The 21,370-nt window shown below is 37.1% G+C and overlaps 3 protein-coding genes across 6 annotated transcripts in view; 1 reads left to right on the plus strand and 2 right to left on the minus strand.

The window, feature by feature from the left end:
- Window positions 1-4,888: 4,888 nt before the first annotated feature.
- Window positions 4,889-12,553, plus strand: tspan33b (tetraspanin 33b; the record flags this gene model as incomplete). Its single annotated transcript, XM_079466002.1, has 7 exons — window positions 4,889-4,906; window positions 6,645-6,718; window positions 7,513-7,618; window positions 11,013-11,094; window positions 11,259-11,356; window positions 11,987-12,113; window positions 12,528-12,553. 7 exons carry the CDS (start codon window positions 4,889-4,891, stop codon window positions 12,551-12,553), a joined length of 531 nt encoding a protein of 176 aa, XP_079322128.1.
- Window positions 11,746-19,077, minus strand: ttc38 (tetratricopeptide repeat domain 38). The gene is made up of 14 exons (XM_079465850.1): window positions 19,018-19,077; window positions 18,277-18,354; window positions 18,027-18,108; window positions 17,178-17,349; window positions 16,735-16,908; window positions 16,566-16,641; window positions 16,206-16,325; window positions 15,750-15,809; window positions 15,289-15,327; window positions 15,101-15,182; window positions 14,404-14,569; window positions 13,308-13,467; window positions 13,053-13,126; window positions 11,746-12,729 (listed from the first exon to the last, which is right to left on the minus strand). Exons 1-14 carry the CDS (start codon window positions 19,045-19,047, stop codon window positions 12,642-12,644), a joined length of 1,401 nt encoding a protein of 466 aa, XP_079321976.1. The 5' UTR covers window positions 19,048-19,077; the 3' UTR covers window positions 11,746-12,641.
- A 398-nt stretch (window positions 19,078-19,475) lies between these two features.
- Window positions 19,476-21,370, minus strand: part of mical3a (microtubule associated monooxygenase, calponin and LIM domain containing 3a) — a 50,174-nt gene continuing 48,279 nt past the window's right edge. For 3 of the 4 annotated variants that reach the window (XM_079465581.1, XM_079465580.1, XM_079465579.1), the window contains one exon: window positions 19,476-21,217. In XM_079465581.1, coding sequence (XP_079321707.1) covers window positions 21,033-21,217 — 185 coding nt within the window. In that variant the 3' untranslated portion in view covers window positions 19,476-21,032. The remainder of the gene's footprint in view (window positions 21,218-21,370) is intronic. The other variant, XM_079465578.1, reaches the window with a different exon arrangement.

A 21,370-nucleotide genomic window follows, 5' to 3' on the forward strand; every position in this document is an offset into this window, starting at 1 on the left:
AATAAAAATATAAAACAAAACAATTTGATAAATTAGTACAAGCGCAGTCGAGCCATAAAGAACCACTGAGTACTGAACAAAAATGATTGTACAGTTTCAATCCACCCTCCATAATTCATCTGAGAAAAACAGCCCGCTGCCTTTCTATTTCCGCACACCTCAGCTTTATCGCCTCTGCTCTTCCTCGCCTTATTTTCTCTCTCCATCTGCTTTCAGTTCTCGAGCATCGGGCTAGAACAGTTTGCGTTCTCTAACATTCCTGCTGAATGAGGCGTTAACGCGTCGGTATCGCATGCCCTGAGGGTACTTGCTTTAAGATGCGTCTTGATGAAGGAGTTTTGAAGCGAAAGTGTGTTTACCAGCCGACAGTTTGGAGGGTTTAAAGTCATGTATTGAAGCTGTAGATCGGGGCAAGATGATGGCTGTTAGCAGCCAGTATAAGTGGGGTCATCTGATGGGCTCTCATCTAGACTGTCACTGAGACGCATGCTTTCTGCTTTAACCTTCTCTCTCTCTCTCTCTCTCTCTCTCTCTCTCTCTCTCTCTCTCTGTGTGTGTGTGTTTCATTGGAGTGTCAGACGTAAAGGCACACTGGAGATAGAGAGAAAAATAATAACAGCTCTCATCCCGTCAGGCACTAACTGTCACGCTATCTTTCGGCTTACTGTACTTTAGAAAAACAGGTGTATGTTGAGAAACAGTCGGGACCAGAAGCGACAGCTGCTTGCGATGCTTATCCTCAATTGGTGGTTAAACTTAGAGAAAAGAGAAAATCAAGTTCTGCTCTCACTGTATTTTGCTGCTTTAAAGGGACAGTTCACATGTCTTTGTTTTGCTAAACACAATTGAAGATATTTGGATGTCGGTAACCACACACACATGCGACAGAATTTTCATTTATGGGTGAACTGTCCCTTTAAGAGAGATCCCTAGTTATTACCAGATCAGAGAAGGTGAAATACAGTACTTGGGAAGAAACTGCACATTCAATCTCACTCACATGCTACAAGCAAGCACATACCAGTCCCAAATCTGTATACATTTCTTTTCTCTGATGAACACGGAGAAAGATATTTGGAAGAATGCTTGTAACCAAACTGTTCTTGGACACCATTGACTACCATAGTAGGAAAAGTAGCTTGATACTTTTCTTAGTTCTGTTGAACACAAAAGAAGATATTTTGAAGAATGTAGGAAAGCGAACAGTTTTGGGGCACTTTTGACCACCATTTTAATGTTTTCTACTGTGGTAGAACTGTTTGGTTACAAGCATTCTTCCAAATATCTTTCTCCGTGTTTATCAGAACAAAGAAATTCATACAGATGTGGAACAATGAGTTGAGGATGAGTAAATGATGACAGAATTTAAATTTGTGGATGAATTGTTTCTTTTAACATCAAACCAAATCTGATCCTATTTACTTTCTTAATACAGGCAGAATTCATCAGTGTTATACAATGGAAACGCGTCATATTAGAAGAGGAAACATGGTTGCGAATGCCGTTCCATGTAGACCTTCGGGAATCTGTTAATTATGACCTTCAATCACTCAAAGCAGAAACAGAAACAAAGCAGCCACAGTTGACATTATTAGCACGGGAAATGGAAATGTGTTTGTGTTACACCTGACAGTCTGGCTTCAAACCAGTTCCCTCTGAAGAACACCGTGAAGTTAACTAGTTTTTAACGCTTTTATCAAACTGAATCACTGAACTCAGACTGCAAAATTAAATTTGTGAACTATGTTGACATGAAAGCTTTCCAAGGTCAGGCGCTGTTTTAAAGTTTGGAACGGTTAATATGGTCCTCGCTTTCTATTTTTTAAAAACACAAATCACTCTTTTAACCGTACACTAGATGCCTACGTAAATACCCACTTCTATTCATCCATTATGGACTTCCCCTATGTGAACCTGAATTTGTCAGATGCTTTACACGTACGGCAGATAAAGTGTACAATGACACACTATGATGAAAAACAACCATCGATGGGTTGAGGTTGGCGCTTTTATTATGTTTTATTCGTTTTGTCCCATGTTTTTGCACTGTGTGTCAAGCTTAATGCATGTAAACAATTTGACTAGAAATCATCTCATGACTGTACCATTGCAAATATGTTTGACATTAGGTCATACTGTATCTGTTGTGTAACATGGTTTGAACAGAGCGGTTGGTGTATCTATTTTTTACCTGTTTTAATGTGTCCGTCAAATTTCTAAAGGTGCGAGGGTAATTGCCTAAATGATAAATGCCTGTTTTTTCACTCAAGGGTTGTGATGTCGTTTGTGTGTTATCTTTCTTTTTCGTACATTGTTCATTGTTTGTTTGTCAGATATTTTGTTACAAGAAGGCTTTGTTAAGCATTGTCTTATTATTAGAAAACCTTGTATTTCTTAATTTTTTGGACTGTCCTAATGTCAGATCACTATATGTTGGTATTTTATTATGGAACTGACATATGTGGTCAAATATTTATCATACAGTACATCAAATGCTAATTTAAATTCACGTTATCATTTCTAACAACCACGATTCAGATTTTTTTATTTGAAGTTTATCAATAATGCATTACCTACAGCTAAGGCCATGAAAGGTATTTTCTCTTCCCTTCTGTCCTTTTGAAGATGCCTCTGATCATAATGGAAAAATCTCCACATCATCACAATGCTTGCACATCTGTTTTATCTGATTATATTGTTTGGTATCATTTTGTACCCATTTACTGTCATTTAATTTGACATACTTCAGTTCTTTAATAGTTTTTGTTTTGTACCTGTTCGTTCAAGAACTTAAGTCGTCGGTCTGAATTCTGATATTTTATTTTTGACTGTGTTGCGTGAAAGTTGTGAGAGAAGCTTTGTAACTGGCTGATCTGAGTGACCACATCAACGAATTGAATGTTCTTTTACAAACAGACACTGCCATAAAACGATCTAGGAATTTGGATTGTTTGGGGATAGGAAGGGATCTAAAAAGTAACAGATTTCTGTCATCTCTGTCCTATTGGTATTTTTGTACTACCATCTTAACCACCGCCAGTAAGCTGCATATACAAGCTGTTAAAACATATGCTCTTGAGTGACGTGTTTTACTAGTAGTGTCCTGGTGAGTGGCGCTTATCAGATATCTTGTGAACCCAGATTTGTCCTGTGGAGTATTTTGCTACATGTATAGCACTATAAATATATTAGGTGGTGCACTTAATTACATTCTTTAAATCCTACTATTTTTTAAATAAAGGAAAGTGTGTTGCCAACTCTCTGTCACATTATCTTATCATTTTTTATACAAGCTATGTAAAATCTTTTTAAATGCTTAAGATCTGTACCAAAGTATATATAGCAGTTCACTGTATATATTAGCCATATAATTAAAATATTACCTTTTTTAATTCTGTCATCATTTACTCCATCGGGTTCACTCCAAATCTGTATAAATGTCTTTGTTCTGATAAGCACGGAGAAAGATATTTGGAAGAATGCTTGTAAGCAAAAAGTTATTGGACACGGTTGACTGCCAGAGTAGGAACAATTACAATGTTAGTGAAAAGAGCCCCAGAACTGTTTGCGGTCCTACATTCATCTTAATATTTTCTTTTGTGTTCAGCAGAACAAATAAATGTTTAAAGCTATATTTCCTACTATGTTAGTCAATGGTGTCCACATTCTTCCAAATATCTTTCTCCGTGTTCATCAGAACAAAATCATTTATACAGAACAAGTTGAGGAAAGACCGAATTTTCATCTTCGGGTGAAGAAAGTGACTTCTGATAATATAAGGCTTATTTAAAATTCAATTTATGAAATGTTTCGATGTCTTAAATCATGTACAATATCAGTTATCATTGTAAACACAGACCAACGCAGATTTACAGAACAATGATTTTATACGTCACAATTTGAATATGAATGCCTTCCTGAAGATGACCGAAAACATTCATTGTACGGAATGTTTTGTATCATAGCTATAAAATAAAATGTCGATCTGCATGAGCCCTGCTTTGGTCAGATCAATAGTCTTTTGGTCTGCATATTTTGAAAACTACTTATAGACTTCACTAAAGCCATATTGCGGATGAAGGATGCATCCAGCCAGCATATGACAGGGAGGAAGCAAACGAATCAATTACTTGGTTGTCATGTAAAACACTTAAGAGGGATTTACTTCCTGCAACTTTCGAAGAAGTCATTTAGGGTCTGCAATTGACCTGTGAGTTGACCCCACTAACTGTCTCTTCAACTCTTCTGAATGAAGTGTTCACTGGCATTTATAGACAACACTGCTTCCGATAAGAAAAGGCTGTTAGACGACTAGCAAACCTGAAACTTGCAGTTCCATGATAGGTCATTTATATTTAGAACTCCATTCCAGCAAAAGAGCAATCGCGGTGCCCTGCTTTCATGGTCTCTGATCCACCGAGGGTCTTGCAACAGCAGCGCAGCAAATGAAGTCATCGCTTTGAACCGGAGAGCGAGCAGGTGACAGTCTGATATGAGGTATCACATTCGCTCACTCCAGAGTATCTGCCTATCATCACCTGTCGCCAAGTTAACACTTACAGAAAAAAAAACTTATTTTAGATTTTGACAGTTGTTGGCATAATCGAAAATAGATAAAGGTGTTTGATATTGCTGGTTTTTTATCAAATATAATATTCGAGATCCTTCTGTACGACAGCGCTCTTGTTTGTGTGATCCTAACAAAATAAGTTTACGCATCACGCACTTAAATACTTATTTTACACTAAATATAAGAAAGTAATTCATTTTATACTTTGTGTATATATTATGCTATTTTGGCTTAAAAAGTCTAGGTTTACTTCACAGTGTTCTTTCATAAACTAAAAAAACATTTGATATAACTTTTTTTGTGAGGGTGCTTTGGAGTATGAAACTAGACAGACAGGTGAGCCTTAACAGGACCGAAACGTTTTCTTTTGTCATCTCCTGTTCTTCTTCAGCTTTTTATTCTGGTCAAGTGAAGCATACAAACGCCAAATGGGTTTTTGGGGAAAAGTGAATTTCCAGACATTTTTCAGAACATAAGCTTTTTGGCCAGCTTTGAAATGAAGAAAACATAAGTGCGTATAATTTAGTCTTTTACCAGACTAGCTTTTGCAATTTTGCTGCAACTGTAATGTTTTCCTTTCACATCTGTCACTGATCAACACAACTCTTGTTTTCAAAGCACTCTATTTGCATACAATTGGAAAGGAGTTTATTGAAACGAGTGAAAACATCCCTCTGTAAATCCAACTGCATACGATGCAGATGGTCTGAATCTCAGAAGAAATGCGCAATCAAGACAAAATCATCGGTACAATACAAACAGTATGGATTGCATGTTATGAGTGCTGTGTGTTTATGATACAATCTGCCTTATTTAAGTGCAAAATACATTTCCAGATATTTTAATGACATCGCATAAGGATCAGTGCACATGTGGGGCAGCTGTCGAAATCTAATTTACATATGTACAATTCCAACTTCTGAAGGGAGGAAATGTTTCAACATTTGAATGTTTCACATGTTTCTCGAAATTCTGAATTGAAATATCATGAAAACAATAATTTACTGTAAAAATGATTTACTTTTTCAATTTTGGCAATGCCATCCACTTCAGTTTTACCAGTGTCAGTGTGAACGGCTCTTTTTGGAGCATTGCTATATGGGGCTATCCGCTAAAACTTGACATAATCGTATACATATTTAAAGCACAAATATCTGGCAAATAAAAATAATAACTGTTATAAGGTTCACAGTTTTAATAGCTGTAGAAGCAGTCTTGATATACGGTGTGTGATCAGCAATTATTGTCATTGTGGAGAGTTGCAATGTGTTGTGCTGGGAATGTGACAGCGGGCCAAGTATGTAAATACATATTTTTAAGAGAATAAGGAAAAATCCATCAGTGACGTGTTGACGGAAGAGATGCGTTTTTAGGCGTTTTTTAAAGATAGCAACCGAGTCTGCTGATCTTGTAGCAGCTGGTAGATCATTCCACCAATGTGGAACAGATCCAGAAAAGGTACGGGAGAGTGACTTGTAGCACTGAAACACATAAACATTTTTTAGAAGTCCGATCGCAAAAATATCATCAGCAATGCATTTGAATTTGCTATTGTGTGTTGATCCCTCTTAAGATCACCCATCAAATAATCACAGTTCGGTGCAATGTGCAATTTTAAAGTATTCATTCTTTCTTATTGTTGCAATTGGATATGACAAAAACTCATAAAAAAGTTAGAATTTTAAGTAATGATTTGTACCAAACAGATATGAATTCTGTATGGGAGACAGGGGCTAGTTGTCACACAGAAATCAGAATAGTTATAATTGTATTATTAGTAGTTTACCGTTTCCTTTAGAATTTCTAGTTTTATTTAAAACGCTTTATCGTTGTTTTTCCATTTAAATTTGCATTGTAATCATTCACACAGAAAAGGTTACTGTCATTCAAAACATGTAGCTACAAACGCCAATGTTTGTTCCAAGGTATAAATGTAAAAAAAGCGAACACTTTAGGGTATCTGTCTATGCAGTTTTCAAAAATAAACTGGCTATTTTCTCCAACAAATACAAATCCAATAATTTAAAGACTTTTGGTCTGTTATCACTTTTATTGCGGTCATTTTTCTTACCAGTTCTGTTCCAGTTCTTCGGGTCTTACCCTGGTATTTCTCGTCCGAATGGCTATTCCAGCCTTGGGCTTCTTTTAGTCTGAGAAGGCGTCGTTCCCTTCGAAACTATAAATGTATAAACTATTTAAGTGCTCTACGGGCCTGACACATGATATGGGCTATCATATGAACTATATTTCATTGTTATGACTTTGCCACACTGAAGATTGTTAAAAGTAATAGTATCATTAGGCTAGAGTTGGGTTGAGGTTAAACTCTTTAATGAAAGTCATCATTTCTCAACATAACGGCAAAATCTTGGAGTAATCCGTCAATTTAAGAACAATCCACCATTCACCCATTTACTTGTTAAACTGTTCATCTTCCCCGTAATTTCACGATAGAGTTTCCCCGATTCGACCATTACCTCATTCTGTAAATGAATTCTTGAAGTTCTGCAGTCCACCGCGAGCAGGTCCCATTGAGTTACCTCACCAGCAGACTGTGAGAGCACAGCACACTCGGTTAAACAGGGCAGTTTAACAACGTCACTCCAAGCATCTTCGCTACTTAATGATTAAAGAGCTTCATCACATCAAAGAGGAACCAAATGTTCTGCTCCGAAGGAGCCGTTCTACGAGACTTCCTACTAATGACATTCAGAGGTGTTCAAACATCTCCAAGTTTGAAGAACTGACAGGGGAAAAGGAGAGAACCCAGGGGGACTCCAAAAGCTAATTACCACACTAAAGCATATGTTATTAGAGCCGCCATATTGAATTAGAGCTGTCCAACACTCTCCCGTAGGATATACAACACAGATGTCAGTGCTCGATTTTAGTTGTATATAAGTACTTTCTGCTGGACCGTTTGAAGTGTCAGGCCACGAACCCTTTTCGCGGACACGTGATGCTCTTGGGAAATTCGTGAAAAAAGCCCTCGTGCATTATCGAGATGACCTAGACCTTCGAACGCAAATGGAAAACATACAAAAGAGGGTGTTATTTGACGTCAGACAAACATCAGACCGCATACAATCCTATGTTCGCCATAGGAAGCAGTGCATTGCATTTCTAGCATCATTTACTTCAGGTGGCTCCTCTTTTTTGTAGTCATTCAAATCCTATAAAAATCATTCAAAGTGAATGTATAATAATCTCTAAATTAATGTTTTTTTTGCTCTGAATCATGCATGTGTTAAACATTATTACCACAGTTCCCCCACTGCCTCTCCAGATGTTCTGCCTTCCTTTGTGTCCTCCTCACAATGAGAATTCTCACGGGTCCGGCAGACGGAAGGCGAATATGTAGTCTAAAAATATTTTATCATGCTGAAATCTCTACTTCAACACACAGTCCAGCCCTTCTCCTGCTGCACATCTACTGCGGAAAGGTGAACGTTAAAACACAAATTCAATGCGCCCCATCCAACCACAACCTTCCCCACGGGGGAAACGTTGTAGGCTATCGCTTTTCCTCCCATCGGCTAAACATAACTTTATCCAGTCATTGGTTTATATGGCACACTTTCCAACAAAGTGCCATGAAAGATAAACTCAGAGCATTTATTCGACCTTCCGTTCTGTCTTGTCACTGCGCATGCACATGTAATGATGGTGATGGCTTTGGAACTCATTACCCTTGCATATCCGTCAACAGGACTCTATCAACATCTTTAAATCACAACTCAAAACCTACCTCTTTAAATCATCTTATTCATTATAATCCTCTGTGCTTTTATTTAATTGTATGTATTGGTGTTTTTTATTGTGTTTCTGTTGTAAGGTGTCCTTGAGTGTCCTGAAAGGCGCCATTAAATAAAATGTATTATTATTATTATTATGGCCTGTGCATCTAATGATCTCTTATAATCACATCAGTAACAGCTCAGTTAAATTAAACAGAGTATTTTATGTATTCTACATAAAATATCGGTGATCCAAAGTTTGCATTTCAACAGTTGTCGAAGAAGTAATACGAAAACTATTTGGAAGTGTTTGCTGGCGTCCTGAGACGTTAACTGACGGAGCGGTGCCAATTGTGTGATGTGCAATGCAGCTGCTTGGCTCAAATGCTGAATGTGCGCACCAATTCAATTCATAAGACCTGTTTAAATTCTGATAAGATACTCAAACAAAGCATAATTCACTGGTTTATAGCAACTGCTTGGCAGACCCGAATATTACGTTGACATTAGGTTTATTATTAAGCAAGGTTTATACAAAATGATTTGCAAATGAGGAAACACTACGAGCAATGTTTCATAAGAACAAACAATAAATGAAGTACAAAATGCTATGTTTAGAATTAATATTATATTATATTTACGTCTTCAGTGATTGCTGGATAAACACTCTTTAAACAGGTCAATGTGGACGAAAAGTTATTATTATATACAAAAGGGAAAATAAATAAAGAAATTGTCATATTAAAAGATGCCGAGGGACGAAAGCTTGGCTATATGTATGCAAGTGAAAATATACTTTAACAGTTTTCAAACATAAGATTCAAACACATTGTTTGCTTTGAAATGAATGGGATGTGATTCATAATAACAGCTGTGGAGACTACAACACCGGCATCCGCTTGAGAAAAATCTAAATGACTCAACTTGATCTCACGTTGACCTTTTCAGGGGACCGTATGCTTTTCGAGTTTTCTTTGTCAACACTTAAGTATACTATTTAAGAGTGATATTTTTATTCAATTTTAACAGTATTAGCCATCATTAATTTTCTGAATGCTGATGTTTTAGTTGTTTTCCAGTTACACGGATGACCCCATATAACAAGAAATCAGTGTGGGAAAAAAAATGTGCGATTTAAAGTTACAACGTTGAGAAAAGATGTATGTATTCCTCTCGCCCACCAGCATCTGCAAACAAACAGGCGTACAGACAGACTGAAAACTGTACATTTTCTGAAATAGGCCTAACCTTGACATATACCGTGCTACGTCTGTTGCATACGAAACGACAGTGAATACAAGAGCCTTAGGTTGGCAGAAAGCATATAGCTAAAGGGGAAATGACATGAGCTATGGACTCATTAAAAAACTTAATATGCAGGCAAGTGAGAGGGTCCTGGTGGGGTCTGAGAGTCTGGGCGGGTGGTCAAATACTGCCAATGGGTGAGGGCAAGTTAATGTTAACATGAGCAAAACACAGATCAATAAACGATTATAATTTTCAACCAAGAAAAACGGATTCTCCAAAATAACGAAAAAAGCAGTTTTCTCTGCCATTTTAATGCAATCTAGATTATTCCCATTTTAAAATACATGCGAAGCCTATGTGACCCTATTATAAGACGTATACACTATTTCTATATATAATATTTGTAATGTATAGCAGTCTGAACGCAATCCTATCATAAACTTTTACAGTTAGTAATGCTAATGTCCATCTCAAGAAAAATACTATGTATTTTTATATCTATAGTGTATTTTTTTACATCTTTAATGTATCTATACTGTATTTTTTTACATCTTTAATGTATCTATGCTGTTTTTATATCTATAGTGTATTTTTTTACATCTTTAATGTGTCTATGCTGTTTTTTATATCTATAGTGTATTTTTTACATCTTTAATGTATCTACGCTGTTTTTTATATCTATAGTGTATTTTTTTACATCTTTAATGTGTCTATGCTGTTTTTTTATATCTATAGTGTATTTTTTTACATCTTTAATGTATCTACGCTGTTTTTTATATCTATAGTGTATTTTTTTACATCTTTAATGTGTCTATGCTGTTTTTTTATATCTATAGTGTATTTTTTTACATCTTTAATGTATCTACGCTGTTTTTTATATCTATAGTGTATTTTTTTACATCTTTAATGTGTCTATGCTGTTTTTTTATATCTATAGTGTATTTTTTTACATCTTTAATGTATCTATGCTGTTTTTTATATCTATAGTGTATTTTTTTACATCTTTAATGTATCTATGCTGTTTTTATATCTATAGTGTATTTTTTAAATCTTTAATGTATCTATGCTGTTTTTTATATCTATAGTGTATTTTATTACACCTTTAATGTATCTATACTGTATTTTTTTACATCTTTAATGTATCTATGCTGTTTTTTATATCTATAGTGTATTTTTTACATCTTTAATGTATCTATGCTGTTTTTTATATCCATACTGTATTTTTGTTATGTCTTTACTGTCTGTTCTAAAACGCATTTTCTTTGCAACAAGCTGTGAGAAAAGTTATAATAATAAATCACATTTATCAGTGACATGACTGTTGGTAAAGGGTGAAAAAAATTAAAAAAAAGCTGAGATGAATCAAAAAGCTCCTTCCCATGCAGTCTATGCCACACAACTCAAGTTAAAACATTACTGCCCCCTGCTGCTCACGACACACGCTCCATCATCCATTCTCACCGTTTTACATCAACATCATGTGTGGCTTTGGTGTCCAGACCCAAAACCACCTGGAAGCCAACAATTCCATTTATCAGAGTCATAACACAGCTTAAATCCGGTCTGTTGTTAGAGGGAGTGCAGGTGCTTGGTCTCGTTTTACCACATACCTGACTGAAAGCAATTGCTAATGATTTCTGTGTCGAATTGATGTTTTTCCAAATGTTGTCAGAGTACAAATGAATGTTCTGGGTTCAAAACAGAAACTCCATCATCATCTGTGGCGTGCTGTACCACACACTCATTTCAACACGTGCCTCAGTTTGGAAAAACAAACATGAACCCCCCTCCTATTCTAATGGTTTTCATTACACACACCATTTAAGAGCTATTTACCATTAAAACAAAAATAATATATATCATATAATTATTTTCGGTAGTGTGTTTAGGGCTTTTCAAGAAGGATGTAATGCTGTTGGTTCCCATCTGAGAGAAAACATCCCACCCATAGAACCCAACACCTTAACCAGTACAGATCAAAAGAGACCATTACAACATCTATTAAAATTATACAATTCCCATTATAACCATTATTGCCATTTCTGTATTGTTTTCTATTTTTGTAACGGTGAGATAAAGCTGAAAAGATAAAATATACCAGTATAATTTGGTGGTGTGCTGAGCTTTTAACAGGCTTTAAAATCCTTAAAGTGTCAACTAACAACTTGATAAAAAAGCTAACAAGGTTTTGCAGGTAAACACAAAACAAGGTCAGCTACACAGATAAAACCTAAATTACACAATCCTCATGACACAATAAGATGGGTTTTTTTTGTCCTTCTGAAACCACAAATGTATTGTGATTGCCTAAAAAACCCTGTGTATTGTTATCCGGTGTGTGCTGCATTTCCAGTCATGCATTTTTCATAGTGTGGGTATGAAACTGAAATTACGGCCCTGGATGCAGACTGCTTTTCTGTTTGATCCTCAGATTGCAGGCATTGCGGTGTCACAGATTCTCATTTCCGAGATCCAGAAAGAGATCCGTTCAGTGTTGTGGAGCAAGCAGACATTCATCTCCACCAGCGTTCATTCTACAAACACCAGCAGCGCTCCCCGTACCGACCCACATACACCAGCGATGCTTTTATCCTGCACCTTTCCTATCACATATTTCCAAAAGATTCATTTCACCTGCCTTGAGCCAGTTCTCCTTCTGTTTCGGTTTACATTTTGCTCCGTTGTTTGAAAAAAAATGTTGTTAAGCTTGCGGGATCGTTGTTATTTCTTCATTACGAATTCAGAAGTCTGCAGGCATATTTGTAAGCTCATTTTTAATGCACACAGCGTTGAATAATCATGGTCATTTGTTGCGCGCCTAGAGAATAAAGAAACTACTGCATGCACTTTTCTGTGATAATGTGTCGTGCAAAATATCCATATAAAGCATTTTTGCGCATTTCGTTTAAGTCTGGGAGGAAGTGTCTCAACTAACAGAAGCCATTTGCTTTTTGTTCTGTGCAAAATCTCAGGCTGTACTCCCGGCTCCCAGATCTAAAGTACGCAGTTAAATTGCTTAAAGGGTCCTGTAATTGAATAGATAGAAAGCAGGCCCTGATAAATCTCTAAGGAATGGGGCTCTGTATTTAAACGTGTAAGGCCTGAGCTCTCTGGATCAGACGGTCTGTAAGCGGTGAGTTTGGCCGCCCTGCGTCTCTCTCAATCAGCAAGCATCTAGAGACAGAAACACATAACACCTGCTTCCTCAGTAAGTGTCCAACAGGATACAATCATAACTCTCTAAATGAGGCATTTTTAAAAATGTAAAGCTAGATGCTCCAGAACAATGACAGAAAACACGTGAAGAAGTGGTATTTGTCTGTTGCTTAAAGCGTGTCATTTCTGCTAGCTTCAGCAGAAGGAATTGAAAAACACGACTAATAAACTTGAAAACATGAAGTGCAGTTATTTAGCCTAGAATTCTCCTTAACATTTCTGCTTAATATCAAAAAAAGACAAAGAACTGTAAAACAAAAAGATGTCTACACAATTTTTACCTCGCAAACCTTTGGTGGTATTTGTCTCCTGACTTCATGGCAGCATGAATGAGGAGTTGATTAAAAATATCCCTCTGCAAAAGAATGAAAAAAAGGTTTATGTCTTCCTGCTCAGGAACTGATGCACTGCTTCACAAGTTATCAGTGTAAAGGTTGCGGATTCGATACCCAAACACCACAGGTACTGTAAAAGGGTTAGGATAAGCTTAGGATAAAAATGTATTGTAAATGTTATGAGGTTCTCTGGAGACTGACCTGTGCGTCGCTGCCCCCTATCTCCACAAAGCGGTATCTGATGGGTTTTAGCAACTCCACAACCTGGCTGTAGTTCCCTTGGTCATACTCCAGCAGAGCCTGACACATGGGCAGACCCACACGCTCGGCTATATGGAGCTGATGGTTATTTGCTGGCTCTCTGAACGAAATATAAGAAAATCGATTTAACTACTTTCACAAATTTAGTTTGAAAACTTTGAAAATCTTTTTTTTTTGAAGGAATGTATTAGTCCCTGTATTTCATTGAATTAATCATTTTCCTTTTGGGTGATTTCCTTTATTTCATGTAAAGCTGCTAGAAACAATGCAAAACCATTAATAAGCACTATATGGACCGTTTCATCAGACGCACACGCTGTGTCTGGTTATAATATAACAATTTTAGATTTAATTTATATAAATATTTATTAATATAAAAATGTTATTGTATTTTAATTGTATTAAATTAAAACTCCTCAACAGTAATTGATTCGTTGCGGAGGAAGTTAGGTTTGCGCCCCCATAATGTTCATCTCGTTGAAGCTAAAACCGTCTATAAATAAACTTGAATTGAAAACTCTTCAAAATCTTTAAAAAGCAATAAAATCTGAAATCAAAGCAGAAAACATCTTAATGGTTTGTTGGAAGGAAACTGTTTTTAGCTGACAGCAAGTTCAGCTCAAGGTTTGTGTGTGAAATTGTTGCTAAAAGCATAGAGTAACCCACAGGGTAATGTCAAATACTGCCAGGTTGAAAAAGCGGCGCCCGTGTGATTTTTCTCCACCATGTTATCTCATAAAACATGGCACATGGACAAGAAATGCATCTTTGTGCTTGGTTCTACTTAGATACACTTCATTCCCTCTGTACAACCTTTTAACACACATGTTTAGGCTACAGTTGTAAATAAGGACAAATTTGCGTGCAGCAGAGAAGTCTGAAGATGGCTAGTTTTCCCCTGAGCATGGAAAGGTCTAAGAAATCTCATCAAGAGCTGTGTTCCGCACTGCAATGACTCTGCCTCCCCAAACACCCACCCTTGCGCAGACCCCGTGCTGTAATCTCCCGGGTGTGTTACGTAATGCTTACGACTTACTTAGCTAGTTCCTGCAGACTCTCCAGCAGGCGCTGAGTGATGCTTGTGTCCTTGCTGCCCAGGGAAACCATGAGGAAGTGCAGATCATTGAAAAGCAACGTGTGGTCTTCTGTATGAGGCTCGGTGACGTGGAGCAACTCTCTGTAGCGGTCCTTTGTGCTCACACCTGCGGTAGAAACAGTAAAATGGGTTATTTGGGTAATGGATTTAAAAGATAACATGTCAGATCAATCTCCACTTGTCCTTGTTGCTGAGGCAGTAAATAGAATCATGCTTTTTTTACATTAAACCGGATGGGTTGGCTTTAATAACAAACCCGGAAAGGTTGCGATTTTTCACTTTCTCTCCTCTGTGTAGCGCATCTCTAGATTGACATCCTATACCTGCCAAAATCAAATTCAAGACACTAGTTTCTGGTTAGCAAATGATGTACAGCCCACCATGGCTTCTGTAATCTTAATCTGGCCTATTCCTCTGTAAACAGATGACACTTGTTTTCAAAGATTTCGGGGCATTGTGATATGCAATTACAGTCATTACAGCAGATTTACTTGTTATATTTCAGATTGGAGCAAAGACCTCACTTTTCAGCGCACGCCTTGATTAAACTGTCAAATGCAAATGTGTTTAGGATGCACTGCTTGTTTCAATAGATGACTCAACAGGGAATCTTTTTTCAGACTGAATGATATCCCACCCTCCAGCTCTAGTCTGTAGAGCAGAGAACAAGCATCCACTGTGTCCAACATGGCTCCAGATTTCACACAGCGCTGAGAAACCTGGAAATGAGGAAGCAAATATCAGATCTTTATTATCATTCATTCAAATTCTGGTGACACATTGGATGCTGTAGGTTTGGTGTTGGGAGCACGAAAGCACACTTACCTGGTCGTCAAAAATCGTTAAAGCTGCTTCATACTCCCCCTATGGATATACATGACAAATATAAAGATTTAAGTACAGTACGGACACATTATTTCATTTATTAAACTTGGATTTCATTATTTTTTCCTAAAGTATACACATTGACTGGACTTACAATAAATACAATGATTACTGTATAATAAAAGAATCATGTTTTATAGATGGTTTCATTGGACACACCCAACAGTTAACTTCATGTCTTTGTTTGGTTATAATATAACAATTTATTTTATGTTTGAATTATATTAATATTTGATTGTATGTATATTAATTGTATTAAATTAAAACTAATCAACAGTTATTGATTCTTTGCAGAGGTCTACCGGAAGGTTACCATTTGGGCAACATTACATTTATGCTGAAAAAGTTTATATGCAGTTGGATGTAGTTTGTTTGCTTTCCCTGTGTTATTTGAATTTTACCTTCTCAATGTGATAAAGGGCCCAGTGCCAGTAGTTATGACACGCCAACATGTCACACACCTTCAGAAAGAAATACAGTACTGTGAGTTTTCATATTAATATTTTACAAACCATTCTGAACATGCAAAGAAATGTATTTACACAGTGAAGCATGACTGTACGCAAGTTTAAGGATTCTTAAAGATAAATATAATATCAATACAATAAATAAATATAATATACTTTTTTATAAGGTTTATTTTCCATTGAAGCACACAAGACGATCTGTAGATTCTCAAGTCATGTTGAGATAATCTGAATAAGTAAAGTCCATACCAGAACATGCATAATACTAAGAAATTCTCAAATTCATTTCACTTTACATGCTAAATTAGTAAAAAAATGAATACGGCTGAGACTTGAGAACCACACTGTACAGTATGTTGTATTGTATACTGAAATGTTTTTGTGGCTGACCATCCAGTCTTTCTCAGTAGAAGCCATGAACTTTAGCCCCTTGTCCATCTCTGCCTTCATCTCATGGACGTGAGCCACAGAATGAACACTCCAGCCATCCTGTGGGGTCAAAGCCAGACCCTACACACATACACCATTACAAGACATGGTGAATAAACGTAAATAGGATTAATGATGCAAACAAATTTCATCTATCATAAATTCCATTAAACGAGACTCTTTAATTATGCAAAACAACCTCGCAAAAATAAGCACTGCATAGTCTATTATTCTATCACACCAGTATCTCACCAGCAATGAATACAGTAATATACAAAAGCTGAACTGCTCCTTTGTCATAAGACTAAAATCAAATAATACCTCTTTTGCCACTTTTAAAGCTTCGTCATAAAAATGGGTCTCAAGCAGCCCGAAGGAATACAACCCTTTAAGATAACTGCAGAGACAGAAAAGCTCCATTCATAACCATCACATGGTAAAACACGCTTGTATCAAACAGATTGACGTCAGCAGAGCCCTCTGCACCTGCCTGTAAAACGGCATATGTGGCTTCCAGTGGGGTAGCACTCTGGCCACCGAGTCCCTCATTTGAATCTGTTCACCCAGGTAGAAGAATCCGTCATGGGCAAATTTAAGTGCCAGCATGTCTGTGGGGTGATCCACTAGAATATCCTCCCAAACCTCACAGGCCTTATGGAAGGCTCTGAAACACAATATATAGTATAACTTCCATTTTAGCATAAGCACCTACGGTACATTGAACCCATGACCTTGCTTGTGAAATCTTTGGTATGAAGGTAAGAAACTTACTGCTCAAAGTTAAAGTAAAATCAAAATGAATCCTAAAAGAACCAATTCATGTACATGTTATTCAAAAAAATATGCACAAATTGATCACAAAACTACAATGGTGTGAGACATTGGCTGTTCTTTAGTCTGTTAGGGAATCAGGTCTGTCCTGTGCAAACTCACCCTCTAGAGAAGAGCTCAACGGCTTTCACGTGGTTCCTCTCTCTGGGTGTGAGAACCTGAGATTTTGCCAGCTCCACGGTCATCTTCACGGCGTTGGCCAGTCTCTCATCCCGCAGGACTGATCTTCCTGTGCCCAACAATTCCAGTCCAGTAGAGATCACATGACCCATCACTGCACCACAGTAAAGAGATTAATGAGAACCAAGAACTGCAATGGAAGCAATCTAATTGTGCTGGGTTCATTGACGATAAAGTACAAACCAGCAATGCTTTCTCTGCAAATTCTATTAAATGTTTTAACTGTTATGCAGAACAGTGAGTCGCCACCCTCACAGGTGTGCACTGGCCAGCACAATAAGGTGCAAATAACTATGCATATACTACTATATATGCTTAGCATATTATATACAGATTTAATACAGAAAATGTATATCAGTAAAAGCTAACTTAAAAGATTAATAGTATCATGTTCCATATTGCTTATTGCTCCCTAAATTTTTAGTTAGTCGCTTTGGATAAAAGCGTCTGCTAAATGACTAAATGTAAATATCTACCCATCGCTACATGGACATATTACACGACAGAACCTCATCCTCAAAACAACATGAACAAAACCAAAAGCACTTAGTGCCAACCACAAGGAGTTTTGTGCATTGAATTATTACATTGTTCATTGTTTACGCATTTACAAAATGATCAGATTTACGGTCCAGCCTAGGTAACATTGTTCCATATTGTTGATCGAATGCACTTTTATGAATGAATGCCACATTTATTTACACCTACAAAACGATGCCCGGATTTTTATAGTGACTTAACTGTACAGTAACGTACAGTTTGATCGCATACCAAAGTCAGGATCTGCAGCTTTGACAGCTGTGATACAACCTTCAATTCCTCCGACCGTTTCATCATTGCGCCACGTCACATACTGATCATCGGGGAGATAAAACAGTTAGTTATATATTCAGAGTATTGCACCTTTGACTAGTAAACTATTGGTGTCAGTTACTTATTAGCTCCAATTGCTCTTTTTTGACATATTGCTTATTGCTCCCCGAGCTCTTTGGATAAAAGCGTCTGCTAAATATAAATGTACCTGAGAAAGTATAGCATCGTATAGTTTACAGGCTTCATTACTGCTGGTGGACAGCGACAGACCCTCCGATCCCCACGCCTGAAAATAAAAAAGGTGCAGGAAGAATATCATAAGAAATGTGTTTTGTTACTTTGTAATCCCAATTTGCATTGCATACTGGATTATATGTTACTACAAGCATAAACGTAACATGTATATAAACCAATAAACCATTTCCTTTTGTTAAAATATGAGAATGCCAAGTTGTTGAACTGTTTGTTTACCAGGTGATGACACTTTGATTAACTCTTAGAGAAAATGCTGACAAATCATTAACTCTGTTAACTAACGTGACCCGTTTTCACAATATCTGTATGACAGTTTCTTGGCTACAACTACAAATAACACTTAGTGTTATTTATTTAACACTTACAGTGTTATTTATTTAACACTCACAGTGTTATTTATTCCTATCTTATTGTTTGTATATTTATTTATTAATACAGAATGGGCTGTTACATAACATGCTTGTTTCTTCGCAGTTTGTTTTTGTTGTTGTTATTTGCACTGCAGAACCGTCGAAAGAAAGTTTTATATCATTGTTAGTTTCATGTAGCTTAATGACCGTTTCGGTGACCAAAGTTCAGCCGAACTAACTTAAGAGGTGAAACGATGTTTTTATACGTCCCAAGAGGGTTGCTTGTACGTTTAAGCGTTTTAAATACATGTCAGAAAGTGAATAAATCTGTATTAGTAACATACCTTGCAGTCACGGAAGGTAGCGGCATTCATTCTCGGTGGAAGTTCTGTCCTGAGGCTGACGACTGTGGGCGTTTTGTTGACATCATCATAACGCGAGAGCCTGCGTGTATAGATCATTCTCGCGATACTTTGATATCGTAAGCGGATCCGTTTGCGCAGCGCTGTGTGAAGTCGAGCACTAGTGAATGCGCAGACTCCGGTTAAACGGTGACGTTGGGAACACCAGGATTGGATTATTGCGAAGACAAAATATGAATTTACATCCTTGTCTATGTGAAGAGATCACACTACGGTGTCTCGTATGCAGTTTTCTTAACTACATAAAAATTTTTCAAAAAGAAATCGTGTAAAATGATCAAATTAAAATGTATCACAAGCAACAAAATGTATAAAAAACACATTTTCAGTCCTATTAGAGGTTTTAGAAACCCTTAATAAAGGCAAGATAAAAATTTATTTGTAACAACTGCATTGTTTTATTGCCTCCGAACATCCAACACCCTATATGCAAATTAGCAACAAGAAGCGTTTTCAAGAGCTGACAACATATTTCTTAAAAATTAGGATTCATTTACTTTACATATGATACATGTTCACACATGTTAATAAATACCATAAAATCTGTCGAACATTTTACAGTCTAAACAACTAACCATGTGTACGTTTTCATTCACAGTTATCTGTACTTACGAGGAGAAATAAACAGATAAAAGAACATATCTGTGCCCGTCTATATATACACATCTAATAGTGAATAAAATGAAATGTACAATAAAGGCAAACATATGTTCATATGCAACATCAAGGTTTCCAGTCCCATGGCTCCAACTCCGAACTGCATTACAAGAGCCCCCGCCGTAAAAATGTCAGTTGCATGTGCGCCTTCATGCGATATAAAATCATTGTACGAACAAACGCGATTATAAATTAACAACAAACATAAGTAAACTCTGCGGATGTGAAGAGCTGTTGCGTGAAAAAGGCATGTTGCTCGAAAGCCGGAGGAAATGGAAGGACGCAAAGCCAAACCATTAAAACTTGAAAATGGGCACCATGTAAGTACTACTGCACATTAACTATCCACTTAAGCTGTGGGTGCCTTAAATGTTCTTGATACCCTGACCAACCAACACAATGCATAATGCATTTGATTGTATATCAATGTGTAGCGTGAATATATTTTCCCATGAACAATTTACAGTGATGAAAATATATACACTGTGTTTAGTTACTTAAGATAAAAGTATTAGATATTCATGAATTAAATGATTGTAAACTGTATGCATCACTAATGGATTGAGTCTGAGCTTTTCACAGCACTGCTAACAATGTGTGTAACATGTTTTGCTCCAAGCTTACATCAGTATCTCTAATATTGGCTGGGAAATAACATTTACACTCAATGCTACAAACACAAGATATGTGTTGATTTCTACTGAAGTCCGAAAATTACAAAGTCCGTCACCTGCTTATTCAGTAACTAACAAACACTTCAAATGTCAGTTGCGTGAAAGTCGTGTTGTGTTGAATTGAAGGGTGTGATTGGAGGGGAGAACAGCTTCTCCATGATCCGTCTCCCAGCAAGTAGGTAGAAAAGCATTATAAGAAAAGTCGAATGACCTCTCTCTTCACTCGAAACGTAACAGTTGATTGACCAGACATTCACTGAAAATCAAGACTGGCTTCTGTTTTCATTTTACGTCATTAGTCTCAGACATCCTCAACATCAGCAGGATTGATACGTCCAACCAAAAACATAGGATAACCAAAATCTCCAACTGATGTATTCTCCCATTCCAAGGGAGAGAACGTTTTGAAGAAATGCTTTGGCTGCCAAGAGATGAAACGCTGGTCAGCCCTGAGGAGAACATCGTAAACATCGTCGAATGTGCTCATGAGTGGATTTGAAAACGTGGCTGACATGCCCAATAAAACGAGGGTAGAGGCGAGACAGATTCACATTACGCTTCCTGAAATTGGGAACGGTTGGCAATAAAAGAAATAGCTCTGTTATGTTAAGCCCAGTTGAGGCCGAATCCCTTGGAGAGCATCACTGACTCGAGATCTTTATCCTCTTCTTTCTCTTGGAGTCTCTGCTCCTCCAGTAGGGCCACCAGAGAATCTCTTTGCTCTACTACCTCCAGCATTTCATTCAAAATCCGCTTTTCTTCTGCCAGCTCGTCCTCGGTCTTCAGATGGTCTGCAGAGAACGAAAGAGACTGTGTTTGTCAGAAACAATCACATCAAGAATGGCACAGAAGATCAGTACCTCTTTTTGGAATACTTGACTCTGGTCAACTGCAGCACCATATGATCACTTATATATACAATTAACATTTAACTATATATACAC

This window comes from Barbatula barbatula (assembly GCF_947034865.1).
Source record: "Barbatula barbatula genome assembly, chromosome: 10".
NCBI lineage: Eukaryota > Metazoa > Chordata > Actinopteri > Cypriniformes > Nemacheilidae > Barbatula > Barbatula barbatula.

Excerpts from the sequence above, each read along its gene's own strand:
- ttc38 (XM_079465850.1), bottom strand. The coding sequence starts at position 19,047 with ATGAATGCCGCTACCTTCCGTGACTGCAAG. Across the intron at positions 18,109-18,276 it reads ACGATGCTATACTTTCTCAG|TATGTGACGTGGCGCAATGA; the intron begins GTACATTTATAT and ends CCCGATGATCAG. Across the intron at positions 13,127-13,307 it reads TAGGGGGCAGCGACGCACAG|AGGGATATTTTTAATCAACT; the intron begins GTCAGTCTCCAG and ends ATTCTTTTGCAG.